We start from the raw sequence: 21,919 nt of genomic DNA on the forward strand, positions 1-21,919 counted from the left end.
TGTGAATCGATTCTTAAGAACTGTTCGAAAGAACCACTTTGAAATCACACGCACATCCCAAAAGAAATTCCAGAATTTTCCTAGAAAGTTACACAACCTCCTTCCATTCCTTATTTGTTTTCAAACGACATCAACTACAAAAATACATGCTATATTATTTGTAACATTTAAAATGTAATTTATTTTAACCGTTATCGACATAACATATAGCTTGCGAATAGTAAAAGCTTTATACAGTTACACAACCTCCTCCCATTCCTTATTTGTTTTCAAACGAAATCGAAATGTTTCGAAATCGAAATCTTTATATAGAAAGCATATCATTTTTACAACTTTTTGTCTTTAATATGACTTAATAGGCATAATTTCAAATTTATGTTGTTTCATGGCATTTGTTCATGACATTTTTTAACACTTATCAAGGTTATGTAATGTTTTTGGACATGATATTAGAAATGATGAGATAAAGCCATAATTATTGCATAAAAGGTTAAAATTTAAAGACAAGTCATTAATTTACTGTCATAATTATGACTTTTTTCTCACAATTTCAACCATTTTTAAATTTAATCTCAATTGAAATCAAAATCTTTATATATTTATATATATTCACAAGCAAAATTAAATAATGCGTATTATTTTGTACATACGAAATCAAAGTGCGCACAGTGGCGTAGTGTCTGACGTCATATACACGCGTCGGCAGCAACGGGAACCAAACGTGGAGTAACAGGATCGAATAAGCGGTCTGTTTTGGTCTTGATATTTAGTAATAATCCTCTTTTTAGCGCGATATGGATGACGAGGAAGAAACTTACAGACTATGGAAAATTAGAAAAACTATAATGCAGGTAAATGAGACGCCGTATGACTTGTTTACAATGTTATCCATGCTGCGTAGACGGGTTATTGTGATGCTGGAGTTTCAGGATTCATGATCTCCAATAGAAATAGGTTACGTTCTTACAATTTCTAACTGTATATTTCAGCTTTGTCACGATCGTGGATATTTAGTGACCCAAGATGAACTGGATCAGACTCTCGAAGAGTTCAGAGGCCAGTTCGGAGACAAACCCAGCGAAGGTCGACCACGACGAACCGATCTCACGGTCCTGGTCGCCCACAACGATGATCCGACCGACCAGATGTTTGTGTTCTTCCCTGGTATGTTTGAAACTCTGTTGCGGGACGCTTGGTTTATTTTGAACGGTTGCATCATATCTATCTACCGTGATCTTGCTTTCAGAGGAACCAAAGGTTGGCATCAAAACTATAAAGATGTATTGCCAGCGAATGCAAGAGGAAAACATCACCCGGGCCATCATTGTAGTCCAGATGGGCATGACGCCCTCCGCCAAACAGGTGATGCAAGTATATTCACTAACATACAGTTTAGATGAGCATTGATGAGTAAGATGTTTAAATAATGTGTTTGTCTATCGATTTTCAGTCTCTGGTAGACATGGCGCCGAAGTACATACTCGAGCAGTTTCTTCAGCAGGAGCTTCTCATCAACATTACTGAACACGAGGTGAGGAAGCTGCATTTTAAACGTCTTTAATAGAGGGTTTGCACTTATGTCACGATTAACGTACTAACGTTAAAAGGGTGGAAGCTGTCAAATCATGTCGAGACGGACTTAGGAAGCAGGAAAGGACGCAATATTTTGACAAACTGAAGTTAATAGGTAGTCAAAAAAATAGTACAAGCGGTGTTAATTAAGATCTTTGCCTAATATCTCACCTACCTGATCGGAAATGATGAGAACAAACACGAATGTTGTCAGGATTCTTGCCACTTTTGTCCCTCAAGATCTGTAGTATTTACTCTGAATGTTTTTACCTATTAGTACATCCCAAAACATGACAATAATTGATCATTTTCAGCAGCAGTAATCAGCGAATTATGCAAGTTTCGTTCTGTTGAGTGACATTGTTTACGTTTACGATGCGTCGTTGAAAACACTATTGATTTACTTGCCCACCTGGGTTGAAACGAAATAACTGAATTGTACTCCTATAAAACATTATCGTCCATTGTTTCGATGTTATAGCTGTCTTTATCCACCTTGTTTTTTTCTGTAAGAGCGGGCGCCGCCATTTTTAATTTTATAGGCCAGGCTTCCGGTCTCATCTGCGTCGAGTCTTTTAGCTGTACAAAACAGCTAGTTTTGCTCTGTTATTAGTATTATCTTAATTATGAACACGCTAGTTTGTAGTGAAAACATTTTACCGGTTTCACATTGTTATTCTTCACACTACTTCCCAATAGAGTGTTTTCAGGACACATAATCAGTAAACCATATTGGTGGCACTGAACGTAAACAATACCACTTACTGAACCAAACCAAATGGGTATATTTTGCTACTTATTGCTGCTCAAAATGGTTAGTTATTGTCATGTTTGGGCTGTACTGTACAGATCTGGAAAAAAAAACATTTGGAGTACTACAGACTGTTAAAAGTCTAACAAATCAAGGAGAAGAGTGCAAACAACTGTCTAAGGAATAAAAGGTGTTTGTGATTGGCCAAACTGAACCAGGATTTCCAAGGTAGGAATCTTGACAACGTTCGTTTGTTCTTATCATTTCAGGTCAGTTAGGTGAAATATACGTAATTTTGTCAAAATAATTTAGACTTTTTTTTTTATTGAAAATGGCCATTTTTACTCATCTAGAAAGTTCTTCTTGATTTAAGAATTTTTAGATATTTTGGCTGGAAACAAGACAAAAAAATCTAAGCTAGAAGAAAAATGGGTGGAAGCTGCCAAATAAGTGCATTTTTGCTTAAAACGAGCAAAATAATCTGTCAATGGGGTAAGAAAAATAATCTTGTTTTCTGTTTGAAAAAAGATTTTTTTTGCTTACCCCATTGGCAGATTATTTTACTTGTTCCAAGCAAAAACTCACTTAATTTTGACTTGTTTTTTCTGAAAACAAGAAAATAATTTTTTCTCTAGATATTTTGGCTGGAAACAAGACAAAAAAAATCTAAGCTAGAAAATCATTTTTTGCAGTGTTCAGTAGTACATTAACACTGCAATCCATGCTGTTGTTTACATCCGAGTATCGCCAATTTTGCCGCGCATCTAGGTAACTGACCAAATAGTGACGTAAGTGCAAACCCTGTATAGTGGCTAATGAACCGGAAGTCTTCCACATTAAATAATAAGGTGGATGGTTATCATTCTTAGTGTGAACAGGCTGTTAAGGCATTTTAGATATTTAGCAACTTGTTATTCGGCTACACCAAAATGCAATTGTTACAAGTTATTGTACAATAATAATGTTTTCATTTCCCTCAGCTTGTTCCAGAGCACATAGTGATGACTAAAGAGGAAGTGACCGAGTTGCTGGCACGATAGTATCCTTCAAGTTTGGCTTTTTCCCATAAAAGTGGATGTGGCCATTTGGAAATCTCCGGTCTCATCTGCAGCCAGCTATTTTTAGCTGTACAAAACAGCTCGTTTTGCGGCTTGATATTGCGAACTAGTGTGTTTTACCATTTACTGTCCTTCATTCTTCTCATTATTTCCCTAAGGCGGCTGATGTACCAGAAATCTTGCACATTCACAAAGTTTACTCATTTTCAGCATTTTTTGAATTCCATTTTAAATTTTGTGTTTTTATTATTACTATGCATTTAGTTCAGTTAAAGGGGTAGTTCACACAAATGAAAGCTGTCATCATTTACTCATCCTCAAGTTGTTCTAATCCTGACTGACTTTCTTCCGTTGAAGACAAAAGGAGATATTTTGAAGAAAGTTGTTAACCAGACAGTTGACGGTAGTCATTGACTTGCATATTATGGGGTAAAAAACATTATGGAAATGATTTGAAGTAACAATGTTTTTTTTAGTTAAATATAACAACCCTGGTTTTTTTTAGATCCAGTCTGATAGTTTACTGTCAAAGTATCTCTAGTGACTATTTCAGATTGATTGGTTCAGCCTTAACCAGCTCCTGTCCAGTAAACTAAAGGAAAACCAGCTTCCCAGAATTCAAGCAGGGGATCCCGTTGCGCGTTACTTCGGCTTGAAGAGAGGCCAGGTAGGAACTTGAATGTGTATTTTCTTACCGTTTTGACATCTCTGAAAACATTCGGTTGATAGTTTGAGCGTAACTAAAATAACTTGTGGTGTGTGTTTCAGGTTGTAAAGATCATCAGACCGAGTGAAACTGCTGGACGGTACATCACATACAGACTGGTCCAGTAATGCCTATGGAGTCAGTATTTCTGTTGAATGTTTGGATAACGCTTAGAAATTGAATATTAAAATCAATATTTTTATCTGCTTATTCCTCAATGAACACCTCAGGATTTGTATGTTAACATTGATAATCCAAATTCAAAATGCAAATCTGTAACCGTGTGTCATTTTAGTATCATTGCTACAGTTTCTTTTGTGAATTAATGATATGGTTCATCCGTTTGTTGACAGGTCTGACATTTTGAAATCTGCTGAAGTTGAACATGGTCTGAATTTTGTCTCTTTTAAAATGGTTTCCTTTTTTTAACTAATAAATATGATTCTGTTATTCTGTCTCTGCTTTTGTCTTTTCATATTAAAACCATGTTCGTTTGGTCTCAAACGAGCTGTGAACAAACCTCAAATCCTGAAAGTATAGAAAGAGCAAGCACTCACCTTTTTCTTTCTGAAAGCCATTGTTGTAATGTCGGAACAAAAAGTAGATGGCATAGAGATGTATGCAAATACACACTAAGCAGCCAACCAATATGTTCTAGTTAACTTCTTCCTCATTGGCTGTGATAATGGATTGCTAACCTAAATCTAATTTGCATGGGTTGTAAACTAAAGCCGATTATTGTTAAATCACTAATTTTTTATTATTAAAAGACAAGCACAACATACAAAATTTAACAGAGATATTCATCATTACTTAGGAGAATGCAGAAGGTCTGAAGATACTGGAAGCGTACCATTGTTTTTGTAAAATAAAGCTAAAAACCATTTGTAAATGTTTGCACTCTAAGGCGAAGTATTTTAAATATTAAAAGGCATTTTAAAAACACATTGGAGCGTCACAGACAAACCCTGGTTGTCGTGAGTGTTTTGATGTTGTTGTTGTTGCTCTGATTGATATTTAGCGCTGCCAGCGGGCTTGATGGAGGTTCCTCTGCTTCGTCTAATTCGGGAGGCTCGCTCTCAGGAAGGGCAGGAGGGTCGCTGTTGTTTGCGCTGGAGGGACACTGGAGGTTCACAAGGAGGACCGGTGGCCTCATTTGGGTTTCGGTGGAGTCAAGTGCCTGGTCTGTAGGGCTGGGTGGCTCAAGTTCAGCTCTGGCCCGTTCCTCATCTGCATCTGAATCAGAGTCCAGACTTTGTTCCAGAGAACCAGGGGTTCCTGTTGAACTCTCTGCTGAGACATGATAAAACATTTTTATATCACGTGTGTTATTTAATTTGGATGAATACAAAAATGCTCTTTTGAATTTGATTTTATAATATATAAATAAATACATATGATAAAGTCAAATAAATGAAACTAAACACCTACTAAAATGTCAATTTTATACACAAGTCAACATTTGAAGTGGATCAAAACCTTTCATTAAAGTTGTCTGATTAACGTTTTTGATGCACTTCAAATTTTGACTACTATATTTATACGAATACATTTAAATAAAATAAAGGCAAACAAAATGGTATTTATGTAGACATATACATGTTTAAAAAATAAGATTTATATGTACACTAAATTATTATGAAAGGCAAACTAACTTAAATGAGTATAAAAATACTAAAATAATTGTGATGTACTTTATTTTATATTTATATGAATACATTTATATGTACATTAAATAAAAGGAACAATGTAAAAATATATTTACAGTAGAAATATAATAAACTACAAAATAAATCTAAAATACTTTAAATAGCACTAATGTAAAATATTGTTTAGCCCTTATATTTAAATAAATTTCACCATTTTAATATTTTAATGTAAATAAATATATTTACACGATACCAAAATAATAATGAACTACTTAATTTATATGAATACATATGTATATCAATTAAAAATTAATATAAAAAGACGAAAATACAATAGAAATTCAGTATAAACTACTAAATAAATTTAAAATATTTTAATACTAAAAGATGTACATTACGTTTTCCATTTTATTTGCCTTTCATATTAAATTAGTATAAAATTACAAAGTAAATTTAAAATAATGGTGATACATTTAGTTTGATATAATTAAATATATTCACAAATATAAAATATGTACATTAATAAAAGGTATTTATAATAAAAACCAAACCTAAATGAGTATAAAAATACACAAATGTAAAATATTTTAAAAATACTAAAATAATGGTGACATTTAAATAAATATGAACTTTATATTTATATGTATATTAAATAAAACTAGTTTTTTTATTTGGCTTTTAATATTAGAGTATTTAAATAGAAATTAAAATAAAATATTTAAAAAAATATTAAAATATGTAAATAAACATTCACAACTATAAAAATTAATATGTACATTAAATTAAATTTAAAATACTGGTGTGTTAAAATAATGGTGATAGACTTAATTTTATATAATTAAATATATTCAGAAATATAAAATATGTACATTAATATAAAAGGTATATAAAAAAAGAACCTAAATGAGTATAAAAAAAATACAAAAATATACAATATTTTAATATTTAATACTAAAATAATGGTGATCTATTTAAATCATTTAATTTTATATTTATATGAAAACATTTATAATGTATATTAAAATTACTATAAACAGACTAAATTAAAGACTAAATAAATACAATAGAAATACAGTATAAACTACTAAATAAATTTCACATTTAAAAATACTAAAATAACAGTGATACATATTTAAATGAATATTAACTTTATATTTATATAAATGCATTTATATGTATATAAAATAAAACTAGGCAAATCAAATGGAAAAACTAGAGTATTTAAATACAAATACATGTAAAATATTTAAAAATATTAAAATAATTTTATGTAAATAAACATTCACAACTAAAATTAATATACACACATATACATATACACATACATATATATTATATATATGTATGTGTGTATATGTATATATAATATATATGTATGTGTGTATATGTATATATAAAATTAAATTTAATACTAAAATAATGGTGATTTAATTATCTATTAATTTTATATTAATACATTAAAATTTATGAAATAAAATTAATGTAAAAAAACTATAATGGTGATCTATTTAAATAATGTAAATGTATTTATATAAAATTAATAGTTAAGTAAAATTAATATAAAAACGTTTAATGTTTTTATTTATTTAAATATAAATGTTTTCATACAACTATGAATTAATGGAATTTAATATATTTTAACAGCCTTTTAATATTAAAGACTAATAAATAAAATGAGAAACTTAAATGAGTACTAAAAAAAATACAAAGTTAGTATAATATAAAAATATTAAAGGCTTAAATGCTTAAACTTTAATGAGTATAAAGATTTTAAAATGAAAATAATGGGGATATATACAGTTAAGAATAAATGAAAATTAATTAAGTCAAATAAAACATGAAATAACATTTAAAACAATTAAAATATCAGAAGATAAATCAAAATACACACATACACACAATACATTTGAACAATGTAAACCAATAATATTAGTAATAAAAGTATGAAATATATTACCATGGCCCTCTAACTTGTCAGACTCTGCCGTGCCAGGTTCATCCGTGACTCCTTGTTCATCATTCAAACAGTGTTCCTCTTCATCAATGCTGCTCTGCTGCACAGACAAAAACGTCATATTTGTTCTGCTTGAACCTTTAAACCAGTCAGCCTCCTATTAAAACAGATCACATGAGATTTTGACAGTCACAAACCTGCTGTAAGGACTGTGTGCGGGTGCTGCTGGTGCATACAGGCCGACTGGAGTCAGAATGGAAAATGGCGGAATAAAACACAATGAGGGTTTCCACTATGCGGGCCTGATAGGGATAATCCACCAGAGACGACAGAGACACCGTGGCCCCTGAGGGCCGGGGCCGCATCAGTGAAGGGCCAAACACGATGCCCAGATTACTCGGACTCATCTTATTGTCATCCTCCAGTTCTGCAATCCTGAAAACAGAGGGACAATCACCAAATAATCAGTATTTAATAAAACAGAGCTTGGCAAAGTAAGCCTAAAATGTGAGAGGAAAATCAAATGCACACTTGTTACCTTCTCAGGTGGCGCGCTATGTAGCGGAGTGTGGCGGTGTTTGGTTTGGGCAGCTCTTTGAGGAGATTCTTAAGTCTTTCCACAAGGGCCAAGAGTTCGGGGTCCGTCTCAGGGCCGAGGTCCACTAGGTCGGGGCCTTTGCCTGTGTCTGCTCCCTCTGGACCTACAACAGCCAAGCTCTCCTTGGCCAGACCCATCAGACTGTTGTAGAGGCGGAAGGGCATTATGGGCTCTGGAAGCTGAGGATAGGACACAAAATTAAGGATGTAACACCTGACTTTAGTGAAATGTATAACGAGGATATGAAAGCCACTGCTAACAATGAAGGTGACTTATTCACAAGAAACAGGATTTGTTCACCAAAAAAAGTTAAAAAAATAAAAATATTTAAGTTAAAAATTATTTAGAATTCAATTTTTAAATATTATATTTATATAAATATTTATAATTTTTGGTAGATTTATTTGTATAATTTCTTTAGAATATATTTATATTTTCGGTAAGTGCAAAAATTCAAATATGTATTATTAATAAAACTAATAATTAAAATAATTAAATACAGTGTAATATACAAAACAAAAATATTATTAATGAATAAGTTACATTTGGAGGAACCCAAATACATAATACTATTAATACATTTTTTTAAATGTGTGAAAACAAACATGCAAATAATAATAATAATAATAATAATAATAATAATAATAATAATAAATGCCTAAAGTGAATTTTAATTTGAAATTATTTCATATATAAATATTGCCCTCCAAAGGCAAAGCGCAGTAAATACGCATTTGGTCAAAATTGAGTTAAAATGAGCTTAAAATGACTTTGCCACAAGACAAAACAGTTGTCACAAAGTCTCCTGGTTCAATTTTGTCCCAGAGAAACGAGAGCGTTTCAGAGAAACAAGAGTGTCAACATGTTTGACTAGTTGGCGTAAAAACTTTAAAGGCATTTTTCTCAGTTTCAGTGTTGGTGTAGTTACTGCACTTTGCCTTTGGAGGGCAGTATATGTATATATATATATATATATATATATATATACACACACACACACACACACACACACATATACACAAACTGAAAATTAAAAATACTACAATATAACAATATACAAAATAAATTTGGGAACCCAAAAATGCTTATTTTTTATAAAATTAATTAATAAATACTTCATATATTTTTATAAATTATACATTGTATATAATGCAATATATAAATATTTTATTATTAATAAACAGTTGTGTTTGGGCTCCAGCCTCTCGGCCAAATTATGGAAAATTATATTTTCATAAATGTTTTATATACCACATTCTGTTATATTAAAAATTGAGTTTATTATTAAACGAATATTATTTAAATTTAGGAAAACCCAAAATGCAAATTAGTTCCATTTTCATTAAAATAATATTTTTCATATAATTGTATTTTATGCAATACTATGTTAAATGATATTGCTAAATGTAGAAAACAACAATATATCAAAGTTAAATCAAAATATTAATAAATATATTTGGGTTATTTGAGTGAACCCTGCAAATGCAGATTCTGTTATGATATATGTTTTAATATATTTTTTTTTTATAAAACAATTTAATAGAATAATATATAAATTAATAAATTAGTTAGATTTATGTATTAAAAAAATAGATAAAAATACAAACTGTTAAATTATCAATAATATTATTTTTAAATTTTCATACAATAGAATATAATTTACAAAACCAAAACTATTATAAATGATTTTGCATAAATATCCTGATGCGCTGGTGGCTCACCTGTCGCAGGTAAAGCTTCAGTACGTTACTGATGTCGTGTGGCGAGGACTGTGACAGCTCCACCAGCTCTTTGCCGTTCTCAAACGCCTGGCACAACTTCTCCACCCTCGTCTTCACCCCATTCACTCGATAAATGCCCTGACACAGAAAAAAAGGATCAGCACGAGCATTTCTATTGGCTGAGATCTACTGGATCTGCTTGCATACCTTCATTCTCAAAGCTCTCCTCTCGATCTCACCGATGCACTTCTTGATGATGAAGGGGATCCCGTCGGGACTGTTGCCGGATACCTGAGAGAAATCCAGCCCGAACAGCTGAAGGCGACCCTGGAGTTTCTTGTGGCCGCATTGAATGGCCAAAGTCTCCAAGCAGCGCTTGTGACAGGCCAGGAAACACTGTAAAGAGCAAATCATACTTTAATAAGGTAGTTTATTACAATAACGAGGCAAAGATAGTCGACGTGATCTCACCTCCTCACACTCGGCTCCTTGGAAATAAACGTAGCTGTCGCATTCTCTGCATTTGGACGGGGAGCGCAGTTTACGCAGTTTGTGCGTCTGAGCGGCTTTTGACAGACCCACGTTCCGGAACGGCCCGGTGGGAACCACGATCTCAGGCTCAATGCCGTTTATGTCTGCAAATGTTGAACGGACGGTGAGAAACTACATGACACGCACAGATTAGAAAGGAAAACACTTGTGCAACGTTTTAACTCACTTTGTGTTTCAAAGGAAGTCACATTTGATTCTTTCTCATCCACGTCTTCGTTTGATGACATAGTTCCTGTAGACGACGTTCGAGCCATTTTACTTATGTCACCTATAAAATAAAATAAAAAATAAATAAAATAATAATAATGACAGTGAATGCAAAATTAAATATTTATAACATCAATAATAATAAAGTGAATGCAAAGTTCATTTTAAATAATAACAATATAAATGAAAAAAGACAGCGAGTGCAGAAATAATTATTAAATAATAAGAAGAATAGTAATAATAAATGAAAGTGAACGCAAAGTTAATTTTAAATATAATAAAAAATAACATTTTAAATAAATTGAATGCAAAATTAATATTAAATATTCATGAAAAATAAAACAAAGACAATGCAAAATAAATATAAAAATTATAATACATTAATATTTATATTATATTTATCAAATATGAATAATAATAATAATATTTAATAATAATAATAAAAACAGTGAGTGCAAAATTAACAAAATATTTATCAGTAATAACAACATTTTAAACAAATTGACTGCAAAATTAATATTAAATATTCACAACAAGTGTAATATAAATTTGTCATGGCAGGAAGTTGTACCCGTGCTGGTAGTCGGGGATCCCAGGCCACTTCCTCCTCCCACACTGTCTGTGTCGCTCACTGTGGAGCCCCAGGATTTGTGGGTCATGTGACCTCGAGCTGACAATACAAATACATATTATACATTTAGAACCATTTGCGTAACTACTTTAGATATTCATTAAATTCATACTCAAAACATTAAACCAAACAAGCACCTTTTGAAATCACCAAACATATATATACACACACACACACACACACACACACACACACATACACACACACATACATATATATATACACATCTATACATATATATACCTTTGTATACATTTGATAAGCAAATTATTAGTTAATTTTAAATGTTTTGAGTATTTATAATTTATACATCATATTAATTTAATCTATTCATTTATTATATTTTCTAATTATTATATTACAAATTATAAATTAAAAATGATTATATAATATTAAATTGTATTTAAATTTGTAGAAACTAATTAATAATGTTATTTTATCTAATCATTATATTACCTAATATTTTATCATAATTATGTATTAAAATAATCATACAATTGTATGAATTAATATTCAATTTAATATTAAAATATTTCATCTAATCAGTATATTATCTAATATTTAATAATAATTATATATGAAAATAATATTTTAAAAATCATATGAAGGAATTATATCAAATTTTATTTAGATTTGCAGCAACATTTATATTTATGCTACATTATCATTATATTTTATATTATCTAATATTTAATCATAATTAAAAATTAAAATACAAGTCATATATTTAAATAAAAATCAAAGTGTCAATATAAAATTAAAATTTGCAGAAACAAATTTAGATTTGTCATATCTAATCAGTATATTATATAATATTTATGACAGATAGATAAGATAGACAGACACACACTTACCTTTAATATGATTAAAGATTATATAATATTTATATAACAGATCGTATATTAAAATTAATTTATATTAAATTTAAATGAATTATTTTTTTAAACTGAAGTTGGTTAATTATTAAAACTTGACATGAGTTTGAAATTTATTAATCAATTAATTTAAGTTTCATATAACAGAACAAAGTCCAATAAGATATTAATACATGTGTTATTTGGACCCCCGAAATTAATATAAATTGATTCCTTATATGTATTTACAATATAATTATTTTTTTTTTAAATTTTTTACAAAAGTAAAATAAATTTATTATTATATGTTATTTGGGAAAAATGCTAATATTATATTTTTATTAATAATATAATTAACAAAATGAAATGCAATATATAAAGTGCGCATTATAGTATTATTAACTTTAGTGTGGAGAACTCAAATGCAAACTGTAGCATTTTATAATATTCAAATTTAACTATATTTTTAAAGAAAATTAGTTACATTTTTGGTGCACTGAAAAAAAATGATAATTCAGTGATATTTTCATTCATGATGTAATTTCATTTTAATTTGAAAAATAATTTAAAATGTATATTTTTATAATAATTTAAAATGTATATTTGTTAATGCAAATGTTTTAGTAAACGAGTTACATTTGGGAAACGCTTTTCTTTTAATTAACAATGTCCTTTTTTTGTTGTTAGATGTGCATGTTTTTAGCTTTACTCAAATGTAACTTCTTAAAGGGACAGTTTACCCAAAAATAAAAATTCTGTCATTAATTAACCAGTAACACAAATTAAGATATTTCTGTCTAAGACTGACACGGAAAAGAAGAAATTGTTGAATAAAGTCATTATTTTTGTTTTCTTTGCACACAAAAAATATTCTTGCACATAACATTACGATAGATCCACTGATGTCACATGGACTATTTTAACAATGTCCTTACTACCTTTCTGGCCCTTGAACGTGTCAGTTGTGTTGCTGTCTATGCAGGGTCAGAAAGCTCTCGGATTTCATCAAAAATATCTTAATTTGTGTTCAGAAAATAAAGGTCTCATGGGTTTGGAACGACAATTAATGACAATTTTCATTTTTGTGTGAACTATCCCTTTAAATTAAATGTCTGTACTATTCTATACCAAGAATACCAAACAAATCATTTGCACATGCCTCTCTTCTGTTCATCTTTCTGAGAGGTGCTCGTATCTCCCGTTTCTCCCGTGGTGGGCGGCGCTTCAGGACTGCCGTGAGCTTCAGCGTTAGCACTGTCGGCACGAGTTCTGGCTGACGGCCTGAATTCAACACAACACCTTACTGTAATATTCACAACTATTTTTATGATACACTGCACTTTGTATCAGAACATGAGTGTTTGAAAGTGAAGGGAGTGTTTCTTACTGGCTGGAGGAGGCAGAGTAGGCCTCAAACTCGTAATGCGTCTCGGGCTCTTCAATCATCTGCAGGTCTTTGACGTGCGTGGCGTACTGCTGTCCCGGGTCGTACAGTTTACTGCTCTCACACAGCGTCTGATAGTGAACCGGCAGCGCTACCGTCTGCATGTGCATGATCTGGTAGTAGGAGATGGTGGCCTGGAGAGAGTTCAACACAGTTAAAACTGCTCAAGCTGGATTTGGATTTGTAGTTTTCTTGGGGCTTTTTTTCAGCATTTACTTGAGCCTATTAATTCAAGTAATGCATGACTGGACCATTGATCAAGTATACAAATAATACTACTGAAATACACAACTTTGAAAAAGTCTCATTCCTTACATATTTAGGTCTACAAATGTCTTGATCAGAGTTTACGATGAACTGTACGCCTTGAGAAACTTGAACCATAAAAATTTCTTATTTTTTCCTCAAAATATGTCCTTGATATATTTGCTATATTGAAGAGACAATATTTACAAATATTCTCTTCAAATATACAGTTTGCTGTATTTGCAATACTTCAAAATACGGAAGCACACAAATTGCATTTTCTAATATTTCTTCAATATAGCGCTTTGAATGTTCATAATATCTATATGTTCTTTATATCTGCTGTATAAAAAGTCTTTAATAATGCAAATACATTAAAATTGTTTAACATGGAGAAACTATATTTAAAGTCAAAATACTTAAGTACAGAAACTGCCTTTTGAAAAATATTTGATTAAATATTGTTAAATATCAAAATTACTGTATTTTGCAATATTTCCTTATTATAATGTTTAAAAATATAAACATTCTTGCTTATATTAAACAAGTTTCAAAATACATAATATATTGTACAGTTTTTCCACAATATATTCGCTGTATTTTAAAATACCCCCAAAATGTTATTTAAATTTGATTCCCTTAATATTATATTTTAGATAAAAAAAAACCATTTTAATATTATATTTAACAAATTTTGAAATATTTTCTTTAATATATCTGCTATATTTAAATATTTCCCTAGTAATTTAGCTGCATTTGTACATATTTCCCTAATATTTACTACATTGTGAAATATTTCCCCAAAATATTTGCTGTATTTTGAAATATCTCCTTTAACATATTTTGAAATATTTATTTCCTTGATATATTTGCAGTTTTTTTAAACAAATTTCCATAATAAATTGTTTATTTTGAAATATTTCAATAACATATTTTCTATAATTTGAACTTATTTACTTTCCTAATTTACTGTATTTTACATATTTCCCTAATTTATTTGCTATATTTTGATATATTTTCCCTAATATATTTGCTGCATATTTACACATTTCAAAATAAACCAATTATATTATGGAAATATTTATTTCCCATTCAATGTTTGCTGTATGTTTCTTTTTAAATATTTCCATTATACATTGTTTATTTTGAAATATTTATTTCCCTAACATATTTGCTATATTTTGAATTTATATATTTTCCAAATATATTTACTGTATTTTAGATTTCCTAATATAAAAAAATAAATATTTAAAAAAATATAGTGCATATATTTTAAAATATTTATTTTCCCAATATATTTGCTGTGTTTCTACAGGTTTCTATAACTGGTTTATTTTGAAATATTTGCTATATTTTGAAATATTCATTTCCCTAATATATGTGCTGTACTTTTACACATTTTCATAATATATTTGGTTTATTTTGAAATATTTATTTCCCTAATATTTTTGTTATGTATAATAATTAATTTGCTATATTTATTTCCATAAAATATTTACTGTATTTTTTACATATTCCATAATATAATATTTGCATAATATAATATTTATTTGCTATATTGTCAAATATTTGTTTTCCCAATATATCTGCTGTATTTTATATGCATTTTAATTGATTATTGTGTTACAATCTAAGGGAGTCTTGTGTGAAAGACCAGCTTTAATTAAAAAAAAAAAAATAAAACCTCAAAGCCTATTGTGATGTTGCTTTTCAGTTTCATTTGTGAAATGTTTCTTAACAGATCTAAAGTCAAAAGACTAATTAGAAATGAATAAAATCACTGAATATTCATCTAGCGAGTGTGAGCGTTTACCGAGCGTATGGTCTGGTCGCTCTGTTTGATGACCTCTTGTATCTGCCGCAGGACGGTGACCTTCATGTGCTCCAGCTCCTGGTGTTGAGTGATGGCGTCTGCGATACACGTCCTGTAAGTGGCCTCGGCCTCCTCAGCCTGAAAAAAACACAAAAACACAAGCTCTAAAACACTGTAGGAAGAGTTTAGCAGGAACAGCTTCAGTCACTTAAATGGGCTGCATTGTGGGAGTGCTGAGTCTGACCTTGTTGCGGGCCTCTTCTTCCAGTCGTTTCTTCTTGTCTACGGTTTTGGTAGCAGAACTGCCGCCCTCCTCCTCGGCCCTGTTAGCTGCAGTCCTGGCCTTGTCGTACTCCTCACAGCGGGTCATGTACACCTGTTTGGCCCTGCGCAGGTTGGCATCACACTCTATCTGTGTTCAGACACACATGACAGCACTTATAGACCTGCACTGCTAACGTCTTGTACGGTTCAGTGTGTGTAAACCCATCCTGGCTGGAGTTTTAAAGTGTGTTGGTAGGTCATGATGGATGGATGAATGTAAAAGTTACCAGTTTCCTCTTGGCCTTCAGCCAATGCTCTTTGATCTCCTTGCGTTTCTTCTCGTGCTCTTGTTTGCGGAGCAGCAAAGGCTATGGATGAATGCAAAGCAGATGAGGTTCTAATCAATTTAATTAATATTATTACATATTAATATAAATAATATCAATACATTAAGGAGAAAGGAAAGAAGAGAATAAATAAATAATAATAATAATAATAAAGTCTCATGCAGAAGATTTAACAACAACAACGACCATCATCATTATATTTTCAATAATAATAATAATAATAATAATAATAATAATAATAATAATATTATTATTATTATTATTATTATTATATTTAACAGCAACTTCTACTACTACTACTGATAAATAAGCTTTAAAAAGCTTCTTGCAAAACATTAAACAAAATTAATGATTTCATTTACATCAATAACTTATTATTGTGATTATTATAGTATTATTAATATTGTTTTTACTACTACTACAAGAACTTTAAACAGTGTCTTGCATAACATTTTTAACCAAAAAATAAAGATGTAGATAATGTTGTTGTTGTTGTTGTTATTGTTAATAATAATAAAAGTGTACAAAGTTTCTTGCAGAACATATTTAAAAAATAATACATTTCTAATAATAATAATTAATAATAATTATTATTGATGATGATGATGATTATTATTATTGTTATTATTATTATTATTATTATTATTATGATTATTATTATTATTATTATCCATAACATCATCTTAATATTATTGTTGCGGTTAATAACAACAACAACAACAATAATACTAATAATAAAATATTTGTAAAAGTTCCTTGCAGAACTTATCTAAAAATATAATAATTAATTTGTTAACCATAACTTACGGTTACTTTATAGTATTATCATCAATATTTTTATTATTGTTAATAATAATAATAATAATACAAATTATGTTAACCATAATAACAAATGAATGTAACTTTATAGTATTAATAATAAAATGTATATTAGCCAACAACTTACTGTAACTTTATAGTATTAATAATAATAATAATAATAATAATAATAATAATAATAATAACAACAATAATAATACTAATAATAAAATAATTGTAAAAAGCTCCTTGCAGAACTTATCTAAAAATATAATAATTAATTTGTTAACCATAACTTACGGTTACTTATAGTATTATCATCAATATTTTTATTATTGTTAATAATAATAATAATAATAATAATAATAATAAATACAAATTATGTTAACCATAATAACAAATGAATGTAACTTTATAGTATTAATAATAAAATTTATATTACCCAACAACTTAATGTAACTTTATAGTATTAATATTGTTAATAATAATAATAATAACAACAATACTAATAATAAAATAATTGTAAAAAGTTCCTTGCAGAACTTAAAAATATAATAATTTGTTAACCATAACTTACAGTTACTTTATAGTATTATCATCAATATTTTTATTATTGTTAATAATAATAATAATAATAATACAAATTATGTTAACCATAATAACAAATGAATGTAACTTTATAGTATTAATAATAAAATTTATATTACCCAACAACTTACTGTAACTTTATAGTATTAATACTGTTAATAATAATAATAATAATAATAACAACAACAAAATTTGTTAACCATAACTTACTGTATATTTATAGTATTATTATTATTATTATTATTATTATTATTATTATTGTTGGTAATACTACTACTACAAATAATAATAATAATAATAATAATAATAAAAGAATGTAAAAAGTTTCTTGCAGAACATATTTACCAAAACATAATAAATTAAATAATTTATTATTATGTTAACCATAACTTATGGTTACTTTATCGTATCAAGAATATTGTTGTTGTTGTTAATAATAATAATAATAATAATAATAATAATTTATGTTAACCACAGCAACTTGCTGTAACTTTATAGTATTATTATGATGATGATGAAGGTGAAAGGTGTTGTTGTACCATGATGAAGGTCTGGTTCTGCAGGGTGGAGGCGGCCTGATGCATCCCAGCGCCCTGCTCCAGGTCCTGCTCCAGCGCCAGAGAGTAGATGGAGAAGAAGGGCATGTGTGGCTGATGGACACAAACAGAGACGCATGAGGAAAGAAACAAACCAAGACTTCAGAGAATTTGAGCAAGGTCAGTTCTCACCTGTGTGATGGTCTGTTTACAAGCCTGATAGATCCTTTGTAACCCCTTGGAGAACTCCAGCTCTATACAAACATTCATTACGGTTTAAGATGTAAATTATTAAGTAAAAAAAGCAAAAATAAATAAGGCCATCAGATCATTGAAGCCACACTTGACCCTACCTAGTGCAAGCTTCCTCTCAACGTAGCTGATGAGATCCTTCATGTATTTGGAGATGGTTTTAGCGTACGTCAGAGCCGAGTCCACTCCTCCTTCGCTGCGCTGCAGTATAATGTCCACCTCCTCGGCGCTCATCGCTGCCAGCACACATACAAACAGTTATGCGAGAACAAGTTTCATGGAAGAAAAAGGTGCATTTGTAATACTAACCATAAAACACATTTTTTTTTTTTTTACATTTTTAATATAATAAATGTAAATTTATTTATATTTGTTATTTAGTTATTATTTATTTAATATTTAAAATTATGAAAATCATTTTAGATGATGATGATTAATATTATTACTACACTACTAATGATAAATTAATTATAATTAAAGATCTATCTTTACTTATTTCTGGATAATCTAAACAAAATCTCCTGCAGAACATATTTTTCAAATTGTTAATAATAAAATTAACTATACGTTCTGCAATAGATTTTTTTTAAATATTTCTTATTTATTTGCGATATTCACAAAAGCTCCAACAGAACATATTTACAATGATAATGATGATCATTATTAAAAAAGACGCACTTGTGTTTAAATATGTTCTGCAGAACATTAAGTTTGTGTATTTATGCATTTATTTAAACAAATTCTCTTATAAATAAATAAAATTTTATTTTATCATTATCATTCATAATTTTGAATATGTTCTGCAGGAGATTTTTTTTAAATATCTCATGTTTACTTATGTATGTGAGATAGTTACAAAATATCCAGCAGAATATATTTAAAATTATTATTATTATTATTATTATTATTATTATTATTATTATTATTATTATTATACAAATAATAATTGTGTAAATATGTTCTGCAGGACACAAAGTTTTGTGTGTTTATGTATTTATTTAAATAAGTTATCTTAGTAATAAAAAGAAATATTATTGTTAATAAAATTAATAAATAAAATAATTTTATTAACATTCATAATTTTAAATATGTTCTGCAAAAGATTTTTTAAAGATCTTGTTTGTTTGTTTGTTTATGTGAGATAGTTACAAAATCTCCCGCAAAACTTACATTTAAAAATTATTATTATTATTATTATTACTACTATTAAAGAAATACTTATAAATGTGTTTAAATATGTTCTGCAGGACACCAAGTTTGTGTATTTATGTATTATTTAAACAAGTTCTCTTATAAATAAAATAATTTTATTTTATCATTATCATTCATAATTTTGAATATGTTCTGCAGGAGATTTTTTTAATATCTCATGTTTGTTTACTTATTTTTTTAAAGTGAGATAGTTACAAAATATCCAGCAGAACATACATTTAAAATTATTATTATTATTATTATTATTATTATTATTATAATTATAAAAATAATTATAAATATGTAATTTTTTTCTGCAGGACAAAGTTTGTGTATTTATTTAAATAAGTTCTCTTAGTAATTAAAAAATATTATTGTTAATAAAATTATTTTATGTATTTTATTTATTTATTATTTTTATCTTAACATTATCATTCATAATTTTGAATATGTTCTGCAGGAGATTTTTTTTAAAAGATCTTATGTTTATGTATGTGAGATAGTTACAAAATATCCAGCAGAATATATATTTAAAATTATTATTATTATTATTATTAAATAATAATTATAGATGTGTAAATATGTTCTGCAGGACACCACGTTTGTGTATTTATGTATTAAAATAAGTTCTTAGTAATAAAAATAAATATTATTGTTAATAAAAATATCTAATAAATAAAATAAATTTTAACATTATTATTCATCATTTTGAATATGTTCTGCAGGAGATTTTTTTTAAAGATCTCGTTTGTTTGTGAGAAAATCTCCCGCAAAACATACATTTACAATTATTATTATTATTATTATTATTAAAGAAATGCTTATAAATATGTTTAAATATGTTCTGCAGGACACCAAGTTTGTGTATATATGTATTTAAACAAGTCCTCTTAATAATAAAAAATAAAATTGTTAATAATAAATCATTTTATTTTAACATTATTATTCATAATTTTAAATAGATGTTTTTTAAAGATCTATTTATGTGAGATAGTTACAAAATCTCCCACAGAACATATTTAAAATTTGTATTATTATTATTATTATTATTATTACTACTACGGAATTCATTATTATTATTATTATTATTATTATTATTATTATTATAAAAATAAAAATAAATGTTTAAATATGTTTTGTAGGACACCAAGTTTGTGTATTTATCTATTTATTTAAACAAGTTCTCTTAAAATATTGTTTATAAAATAAAGAAATAAATACATCATTTATACTGATATAATTATTGATCATTTTCAAATACATGTTTTGCAGGAGATTTGGTATTAATCTTAATGTTGTTGTTGTTGTTATTATTATTTATCTTAAAATATGTTTTTAAAATGTCTCTTATTAATATTAATTTTAAATAATTAATTCTAACTAATTCTAATCAGCTAAAAAAAAAAAAAAAAAAAACTCTGTATCTATATTGTGCATTCCGACTTGTTTTTCATTATTTCTGAATTTGTCAAAACAAAGTACCCAGCTCAGATGAATCACTCCGTGTGTGTGAAGACTCATGACCAGAGAGGTTCTCCATAGACTGAACATTCAAAGAGAACAAACACACAAATATTTACATCACACTTATACAACATACACATCTTGTGGTTGAGTCTCATTTCAGTGGAGGATGACTGCGTCACAGAGCACTGACAATAATCACAGAACGCCACTTTCAGGAAGTCAAAACCCTGCTGCCAACATCCGCTCTGTACACAGACCGACAAACTTACCCTGCTCTTCTCAGACGGCAACACTGACAACAGCGTGCTGCTGTCCACCTCTCCCATCAGCAGCTCAGACACACTGACAAAACACATAAACAATGCCGTTTATACACTTAAAAACATCTGAAAAACTATAACTGCAGCAGATGATCAGACACCAGTGCAACTGTTTGGTTCACTACTTCCTCTTTGCTCTGTTCTTGCCACAGAAACAGAGTCACATTGCACTGGTGCATGATTTAATGTTTTGCTCACAGGAAATTAACGCAAGACCTGCACAATACTCATGAACGCATGAGCAACTGAACACTGCCATTCAAAGATGAATATGACGATTCTGAAAAGCTGAAGTGAAAACAGCAGTAGTACACGAGAGACGATAATGATCGGCTCAAACTCAAAAACAGATCCTTGAGGGTTTGGGGCTGTTAGCGTAAGAGAGCACAAGCCACAAATC

At 28.9% G+C, this 21,919-nt stretch overlaps 2 protein-coding genes across 7 annotated transcripts in view; one reads left to right on the plus strand and one right to left on the minus strand.

Annotated features, from left to right (window-relative positions):
* Positions 1-698: 698 nt before the first annotated feature.
* On the plus strand, positions 699-4,537 carry polr2eb (RNA polymerase II, I and III subunit E, b). 2 transcript variants are annotated; one of them, XM_073843969.1, is made up of 8 exons: positions 699-851; positions 990-1,164; positions 1,247-1,362; positions 1,451-1,531; positions 3,304-3,362; positions 3,970-4,048; positions 4,150-4,225; positions 4,441-4,537. In XM_073843969.1, exons 1-7 carry the CDS (start codon positions 795-797, stop codon positions 4,213-4,215), a joined length of 633 nt encoding a protein of 210 aa, XP_073700070.1. In that variant the 5' UTR covers positions 699-794; the 3' UTR covers positions 4,216-4,225; positions 4,441-4,537. The 2 variants fall into 2 exon arrangements, with proteins under 2 accessions (XP_073700070.1, XP_073700069.1); XM_073843968.1 differs by having other exon boundaries at positions 4,150-4,537.
* A 303-nt stretch (positions 4,538-4,840) lies between these two features.
* arhgap45b (Rho GTPase activating protein 45b) overlaps positions 4,841-21,919 on the minus strand; it is a 29,806-nt gene continuing 12,727 nt past the window's right edge. For 2 of the 5 annotated variants that reach the window (XM_073843967.1, XM_073843963.1), the window contains exons 5-23: positions 21,469-21,541; positions 21,215-21,275; positions 18,643-18,777; positions 18,482-18,543; positions 18,293-18,403; positions 16,308-16,388; positions 16,001-16,168; positions 15,757-15,894; positions 13,641-13,831; positions 13,413-13,534; positions 11,340-11,438; positions 10,728-10,829; positions 10,481-10,644; positions 10,217-10,405; positions 10,010-10,147; positions 8,229-8,467; positions 7,888-8,125; positions 7,694-7,790; positions 4,841-5,380 (exon numbers count right to left, since the gene is read on the minus strand). In XM_073843967.1, the coding sequence (XP_073700068.1) occupies positions 5,043-5,380; positions 7,694-7,790; positions 7,888-8,125; positions 8,229-8,467; positions 10,010-10,147; positions 10,217-10,405; positions 10,481-10,644; positions 10,728-10,829; positions 11,340-11,438; positions 13,413-13,534; positions 13,641-13,831; positions 15,757-15,894; positions 16,001-16,168; positions 16,308-16,388; positions 18,293-18,403; positions 18,482-18,543; positions 18,643-18,777; positions 21,215-21,275; positions 21,469-21,541 (2,746 nt within the window). In that variant the 3' untranslated portion in view covers positions 4,841-5,042. The remainder of the gene's footprint in view (positions 5,381-7,693; positions 7,791-7,887; positions 8,126-8,228; positions 8,468-10,009; positions 10,148-10,216; positions 10,406-10,480; positions 10,645-10,727; positions 10,830-11,339; positions 11,439-13,412; positions 13,535-13,640; positions 13,832-15,756; positions 15,895-16,000; positions 16,169-16,307; positions 16,389-18,292; positions 18,404-18,481; positions 18,544-18,642; positions 18,778-21,214; positions 21,276-21,468; positions 21,542-21,919) is intronic. The other 3 variants (XM_073843965.1, XM_073843966.1, XM_073843964.1) reach the window with 3 other exon arrangements.

This window comes from Garra rufa, chromosome 7 (assembly GCF_049309525.1).
Source record: "Garra rufa chromosome 7, GarRuf1.0, whole genome shotgun sequence".
In the NCBI taxonomy this organism is placed as follows: Eukaryota; Metazoa; Chordata; class Actinopteri; order Cypriniformes; family Cyprinidae; genus Garra; species Garra rufa.

Bases quoted from the DNA above. Each gene is read 5' to 3' on its own strand.
- polr2eb (XM_073843968.1), top strand. From the start codon at position 795: ATGGATGACGAGGAAGAAACTTACAGACTATGGAAAATTAGAAAAACT. The intron at 1,532-3,303 runs GTGAGGAAGCTG...CATTTCCCTCAG, and splicing joins TCAACATTACTGAACACGAG to CTTGTTCCAGAGCACATAGT. The intron at 4,049-4,149 runs GTAGGAACTTGA...TGTGTGTTTCAG, and splicing joins TCGGCTTGAAGAGAGGCCAG to GTTGTAAAGATCATCAGACC.